Genomic DNA, 7866 nt, shown 5'->3' on the forward strand with positions numbered 1-7866 from the left:
ATATAAATATGTATATCATTAACCGTTCCCGAGATTTTTGTCAAACGCTTTTCTATGTCTGTTGAAAAAAATCGGCTACATATCAAAAAGTATTCCTCCGGATCCGCTAAAATTGGGAAGAAAATTCATACTGAAGCGGTATTTTCTTACATCAGGGTTCCAAAATATACTATTTGTTTACTTACGATCATCTGGGGGAACCATCGATGCTCTATCTAACCAGGTTTTAGTATAAATGCTTGGGGTGCAGTTGCTTTTGTGAATGACGTCCACCTTTAACTCATTTGGTACTTCATACCAGTTCACGACAATTCCCCTTACAGGGCAAACACCTGTTCCAAGGCTCCTAGGAGAAACATCTAAAACTCAAGTGTTCATTCGATTTTGAGAAGAAGCTACATCAAAAGTGTAGTACATAATGCAAGTATTGAAATACACGCCATCGTGTTGACATGTATTATGTCATCATCATGATGGCGTGTTTTAATGTCTTTTATAAATTGTTATTTATTTAAAACATCTTTAGGCAGGATAGCATATACAGGCGAGATCTTATCACTGTTTTACAAAAAGGTCCTGCAAAAATACTGTACAATAACAAATAACAAAAAGGTAACCAGCACACTACAATAAATAAACAATAGTAAAAACCTTGGTGGAAAACTGTCCCCCACCGGACACCAACCCGGTACTTATGAGTCAAGGTTTTGGAGCCAGGAATTACTGCTCAAGGTTAGGCTTAACTACATAACTTAACTACAATGATAAAAACTATCCCCCGCCGGACACCAACCCGGTATTTCTGAGTCAAGGTTTCGGGGCCGGGATCACAAGGTAGTACAAATACTGTACAATTACCTAAATAGATAAAATGGTAGAAACTCTCTCCCGCCGGACACCATCCCGGTATTTCTGAGTCAAGTTTTCGGGGCTGGATCAAAACTTTTATCTTAACTACAAACCTAACTAAACAATGGTAAAAACTATCCCCCACCGGACACCATCCCGGTACTTCTGAGTCAAGGTTTCGGGGCCGGGATTACAATTTTGAAGTCAACTATACAAAAATTTAACTACACAATGGTAAAACTATCCCCCGCCGAACACCATCCCGGTATTTCTCAGTCAAGGCTTCGGGGCTGGAATTAAATATTTAAACACAGACCAGGAAAATATAGGAGAAAATGAATTGAGATATTCAGAGAAATCAGAGAATATTTGGAATAAGTATTATACTTTCTTATCTGAGATTAATCAGTGGACCTTTAGGTTTTTGTGTCTCCTTCGGAGAGCCTGGTATTAAAGATACTTGAGCAGTGGCGTAACGTTGGGGCCGGGCGCCCCGTGGCTTTCTGATACCGAGGCCCCTTTTCAGTCTCGTTGGTTTTTAGATGTGCTCGCTTTTTAATTGTTGTTTTGTCATTGTGTTTTAACGACGAAATACATGATAGGATATCAGTGGAGGATCCAGAAATTTCCAATAGAAGGGGGTCTATTTCACAGATGGAGGGTCTATACCACCTCAGCCCCACCATGGCTGAGGTAAGAAAACTTATAATTATGGCACTTCCCGAGTGCCGGAAATGACACTCAGACAGTTAAAATTTGAATATAATTTTTTTTGTCTCTACTTTAATCCGTCACTGGATATGATATGTCCTACAGTCAATGTCAGAGACACAATATGCTGTTATATATCAACATAGCTCTTTGGTATCAGGGTGCTAGAGCGAGGACCCTAAGGGAGGGGACCGGAGTCCCCAGGGGTTGGGAGCCGTGCAGACCACCGTACGAGAGCGCATAGGCGTTACGCCACTGTACTTGGGAAAAGGATGAGGCTCATTGTCATCTGGGACCCTCGATGCGCTTGCTCTAACCAAGTTTCAGTTTAAAGGCTTGGGGTGCAGTTGATTTTTGTTTAGGGTGGAGTCACGTCATTCCTAAACTCACTTGATACTTCACACCATTGAAGAATTCCGCTATGTAATAACGACTTACAGCAAATGCCATGCCGTAGCCAGGATTTTCAAACAGTTCGGGACAATATGAGGGTGGACCTATTTTAATCGTAAATTCAAATAATGTGGACCAATTTTCTTACAACTTCACCAATTTTATGCATAAATATGAGAAATCTGGACCCATTTTTGAAAATGTGGACCCACCTTTGTATAAATATTGAGGATTTAATACAAAAAATTTGTGGGACTGTCCCAACAGCTGGCTACGGCATTGCTTGCAGTATATTTTCTTGACAATACTTTACAGAGCCAAGACTCCTAAGAGAAACTCATACGACGGCCGTACGACCGTCAGCCGACAAGTCTATCTATCTATGCTCTATGGGATTGCGAATTAAAATAAAATCAAAGTTCCAAAGGTAGTAACATAATTACCCTTAGGATACAGTAATTTTAAGATTGTGTCGTCCATGTTGAGCATTTAGGCGTATGTCACTACATGACTTGTAAGTTCATATATATGTATCATAAGCTACTGTCTTGAGTCTGGTTTGAGTGACTTTAAATAAAGCAGCGACTATGTATAACTAACAATGCTTAATTCCTGATTGGATGTTGGTGTACCCAATGCAAACCATACATACAATATAACATCTACAATTAGGCTGGTTTAAAAACCATGGTGTAAGAATAGCCATTGCAGTAAAATAAAGAACTTACTACGCCTCCCATTTACTCTCTCTCTAGTTAATCAGACAATATGTATTCAGTTGTTGTTCCCGTGGTTGTTAGAACATCTAACTCGAAGGACCACCAGGCGGATCTTGATCGCAGTGTCTTAAAACGTTTGGCAAAGGAAAAGTACGACGGCCGAATTAACAAAGCGTTCCTCCCCGAAGTGGAATACATTCCCCCGGGTGTGGTGCCAGAAGAGCCAGTGATTACTTCAAAAGAGATTCGAAATCCTCGCGACCAAGAGAAGATGGACATGGCAGAAGTTGTTCAGACGATAAGGCAAACGCGAAAGGCACTCTCATTGTGGAAAGCTTTGAAGGTTTACAGTGAAAAAAGCAGTGTTATTGGCCTTAGCTATATAGCAGACACCAACTCAAAGACATCTAGAAAGTGAGTATCGACACGCATGTCTACATAAAAATTCATGATTACAAAAAGTAGAAAGAAAGCCTTTTCATTCTTTGAATCGTATAGCAGAATAGGCGTAACATAAATAAAAGTGTTCATAATATAATGATAATAATTATAATATTATATTATAATATAATAATAATATAATATAATAAAATATTAGGTAATTTTGAATTTTGTTAAATGAGAAGAAAAAAAAAATTAAAGAGCAAAGGTTAAAGTTTTATGCAATAGCTTTTCGAGTGCCTTGTATGAAAAGCACAGAGTTCAACAAAAAGCTGATTTCATTCTCTAAACGGACTCACCATTTGCAAGATGAAATTGATATTCAAAACGTGATCATCATGAGATTTAGAAAGTGGATTTGTGTTTAGTTTATTAGTGCAAACAACTGGTTCCTTTTGCATTTCATTATTTTGTCTCATTAAAATACACAAAAACAACAACCGGTTGCAATACAACATAATATAAGTTCAAAATATCAAAGAGACAGAATTGCTAAACGTGAACCAAATCACTATCAAGTAGGTCTCCTACTACACTATTTCGATTACACTTGTACAATTTAAAATAAAACTTAAAATCTAAAATACTAATAAACATTTGCCTACACAGTTACAGTATAATAATTATATAACTTATTGTAAATATAATTTATGATAATTTTAAGATTCATAACCAATAAATCCCTTTTACCACAGGTCCCTGTTCGCTTTGAAGCTCATAGATGCATCAGTATGGACTTTTCTGGAGCCTGTATTAAACCAAAGAACTTAAATAGCAGAAGAATGAGCTGTTCCGCGTACTTGCATTAAAATTGATGGAACATCCGCCCTCCCGCGAATGGGGTACAATTTGAATATTTTACTAAGTGGAGAAACTACAGGAAACAAACTAACCAGAGCGGCGCCTTTATTATTATATACGGTAGCGCCGCCGGGAGGACCGGGTAAAATTGCTCTCCGTGTACCCACAATGCCTTTGGAACGGATGTTCCACTTTATTGGGAAGCTGCTCTATCTTCTGCTATTTATTATCTTTGATTGAACTCATGAGCTGACCAATCGGAACAGAACTAGGAATAGGCGTTTGTCCCACAAGCACAAAACGAGTTTCCCCACAAACGCACGTGTTTACGTACGTTTACGCACGTTTTGTGATACCGCTCGCTTAGCAATCATATTGATTGGGCGGGGTTTAGCGGGACGCTGCATTGTTCAATAATAATACCGACATGTATATTCATTAAATTCAATGCCAATTAACTATAGATTACAGTGTGGTAATATTGAAATAATTAATCATGTAATAACAAGTATTTCTTAAGTGAAAACCCAATTATCAACCATACATTGTGATTTATGTTTTGAGCGTCTCAAATAAGGTCTTCGATTTTTAGAAGATCGATTTGCTTAATAGTATCTTAAATGAAACGTTGGAGTCGACTAATGGACACGTCATCAACATCTAAATTATTTTGTCGATAAACGTCATTAGTTTTTATCAAATATTGTAGCACTACATACAATTACACACAAAAAGACAGGCGCATTTTTTTCTATTAGTTAGGCATATTTCCATATTTCATTATTCTAAAATTTTGTGAGTCCATGAAGTATTTTCTACTTATTGATATAAAGAGGAGTGTGCTTTATTTAAACACCATTATAAATCAATAGAAAGAAGTTATCACTGCGCGTGTATCAAAACAATTTTTATTTTATTTTTAGTAACTCAAAAGTTATTGAAAATTTGTTGCCGTAAAACAACTGAGGGAATCTAAATGTTAATATAGTGAATGGCAGCCACATATAAATAATATTATTTACACAATGTCAGAGAAAAAAAAATCAGTGCCAGAAGCTGACGTCATACGAAGTATAGTCCTTTATTGAAAGGCCTAATAGTTACCATCCTGTTCGGACTTCTTCAGAGTTCGTTCAAGAAGTTACTATGTACGTTGAACATGATTTTGCTTTCAAAATACCCTGTTTTCTATCTTTGCCTTTTGTGATGATGACAAACACAATCTATTGATATGCAAAAAACAAAACATAAAAGCAGATTTAGTTCAAGATTTGTGATCTATGTTCATGTTTCAATTTTTAACTGATACTTTTTTTAGATTCTGTTGGCTGTCTTTGCTTATTTTCGGGTTGATCATGCTTACCATACAACTTTGGGTTGGTGTTGAGCATCTCATGTCACGCCCCATACTCTCTGTCGTCAAGGTGGTCTATGAGCCCAGCCTTGAGTTTCCCGCAGTGACAATTTGTAACTTCAACATGTTCAGGTTCGTAGAGTGAAATTATTTTGTAACTTGATGTCTCTGTCGTGTAGCCTGTTATGTAATATATTTTCATGTTATTGCTCTATCATCCATTAATATTATTACCACCATCAATAACATCATCGTTACCATCATCATCACCGCCCCACTCCTGGCGTCGTCGACTCCGTCACCATCGTCGTATTTCGTACTGTTCATAATATTTCCTTCAGATGTGAAGCGCACTTTCCCAACTTAATTTTGCGAAAGCATTAATTACTTGGTTATTTTTTTTTTCACTAAATCGTGCATTGTGTCAGTATACAGTACTTTTTTCTTCCATTTTTGCGTTGTTCGTTTGTTAGAGTCATTCGTTTTTGCAAGTTACTAAATGTTGTTAGTTTTTACTGTATAAGTGTATTCTTTGTGTTTGCTTTCCATAGCTAGGCCTCGTTTCATCCAAATACCGGTAGGCCTACCGGTATACAATAACTGGCATTTCAGGTGAAACAGAAATGCAGGATTGGAACTGAAGTATGTTCAGCTGGGCACTCACTGCGTCGTACGACGAACCCAACTCCGCTCCATGTGAGCGCTGACGGCGCGACAATGTCTGCTGATTGCCGGTGTTAGTCTGAGCATGGAGGTTTTATACCTCCATGGTCTGAGCGTCGTGTCGTTGCTTCTTTTTCATAGAGCATCGAGTCGACGCGCGCCCACGGGGCGCGTGAGTGTCCAGCTTTAATCTATGCCGGTTCAACCCAAACAATTCAATTCAATAAAACTTTATTATCCTACAATGGGGAAACTTATCTGGCCTACATTACTTTGCCTGCGGCTCATCCTGTGTTACAGCTTGCCTTAAAATAACCTTTACTGTAATACCTTCTCTTTTTACTATCCATCATATTTCTGTTGTGGTAAAATAGTTATGAAAAATACAATTAAAACATTAAAGTTATTGCTAATTTGAAATAAAGTTATTGACAATTAGGCATAGATCCAATTAAATAAATTCACGATGATATAGGCCTACCTACTTTTCACAGCTAAATCCTTAAAATGATTACCAATGTAAAATAATACGCGTCTTTAAATTGGCGATTAAAATATTTTATAGTTTTATTTTTAACTGAACTTGCAACCTAATTTAAGGCAGGCTCCGGAGGAAAAAAGTGTTTTTATATGTTGTACGACTGATTTGACAACTGACACAGATGTGTTTGACGAAAAACTTGGGAATGGTTATGAGATACCGATTTTTTTGAATAGGCGTAATTATAAGCTGGAGGAAAAGGGAGTAGGCCCTATACCATCTTTTTCAACGCCCTTTCACTTTATCACTTGTACAACTTATCAAATTAAATTAAAGCCTGGCTTTTAAACTGCAAAAAAGCAATTTGAATATTAAATTTTACTGTTCAAGTTTATTTTCTAAAACATATGTTTACGTTTTATTTTTTTCAGTTTTCTAAATCAGTTAATTGCGTCGTTCTCATTCCACCATTGTTTTTCAGGAAAAGTTATATTAATGGTCTAGGCCATGACTATGTTGACTACATTCACAAACTTCATTCGGGCGAGCATGGCGTTTCATTCGATAAAGTCAACCACATAAATATGACGGCATTTTACCTGGCGGCTGGGCATCAGAAAAAGGACATGGTCAAGCTGTGAGCAACTGTTGGTATTTTTAAACGTAGCAATAATGTGGACTGACGTAGTAATACAGTGTCATTGATGTATAATGATAATGACGATGATAACTATTATGATGACGATGATGATGATGATGATGATGATGATGATGATGATTCAATTCAATTCAATTCAATATAAAGTTTATTTCCACATCACATCATCAATATCAATACAAAATACATAGACAGAACATTTGAATAAAGTGGAAAAAGGGTCGCCACAACAAGCAAGCTTTATAACGGGCGCCCATTGATTATGAAATAAAATTAACTACTATATCACAAAAGAATAAATTTTAAAAATAAAGTAACAATAGTCATTGAAAATTCTGAAGAAAAGTTAAATATGATTACATACAGCACAATTATTTATACAAAGGTTTGCATTACACTTATAGTTTTCATGGTAATGGTTATTTAAATTTCTTTTGAATTTATAAATACTATTACTGAGTCTTAATTCAACATTGATATCGTTCCAGATTTTAGGCCCTATATATGTTAGGCCCTTTTGTCCCATATTTGTGTTCTTTTTTGTTATACACAAGTTATCTTTATTTCTTGTACCATATCTGTGTACAGAGCCATAAGTCTGAAAAAAACTATTAAAGGACACTGGTACTTGTCCCATGAAGTACTTATACATAAAAATTGAAATATTCTTCTTATAAATGTCATACACTGTGAGAGAATTTGTTTTGATGAATAAAGGCAAGGATGGATGCTGATAATGGGTGTTGCATACAATTCTTAAGGCTTTTTTTTGTAAGATATGAATACGGTTTATATT

General features: G+C 36.4%; 1 protein-coding gene across 1 annotated transcript in view; it reads left to right on the forward strand.

The window, feature by feature from the left end:
• The first annotated feature begins 2281 nt into the window (after nt 1–2281).
• LOC117100226 (acid-sensing ion channel 1A-like) overlaps nt 2282–7866 on the forward strand; it is an 11412-nt gene continuing 5827 nt past the window's right edge. Inside the window, exons 1-4 of the mRNA XM_033239824.1 lie at nt 2282–2380; nt 2709–3086; nt 5233–5400; nt 6894–7049. Coding sequence (XP_033095715.1) covers nt 2722–3086; nt 5233–5400; nt 6894–7049 — 689 coding nt within the window. The 5' untranslated portion in view covers nt 2282–2380; nt 2709–2721. The remainder of the gene's footprint in view (nt 2381–2708; nt 3087–5232; nt 5401–6893; nt 7050–7866) is intronic.

Source organism: Anneissia japonica, unplaced genomic scaffold, assembly GCF_011630105.1.
Source record: "Anneissia japonica isolate Jap-2015-1 unplaced genomic scaffold, ASM1163010v1 scaffold6788_len1366326_cov149, whole genome shotgun sequence".
Lineage (NCBI taxonomy): Eukaryota > Metazoa > Echinodermata > Crinoidea > Comatulida > Comatulidae > Anneissia > Anneissia japonica.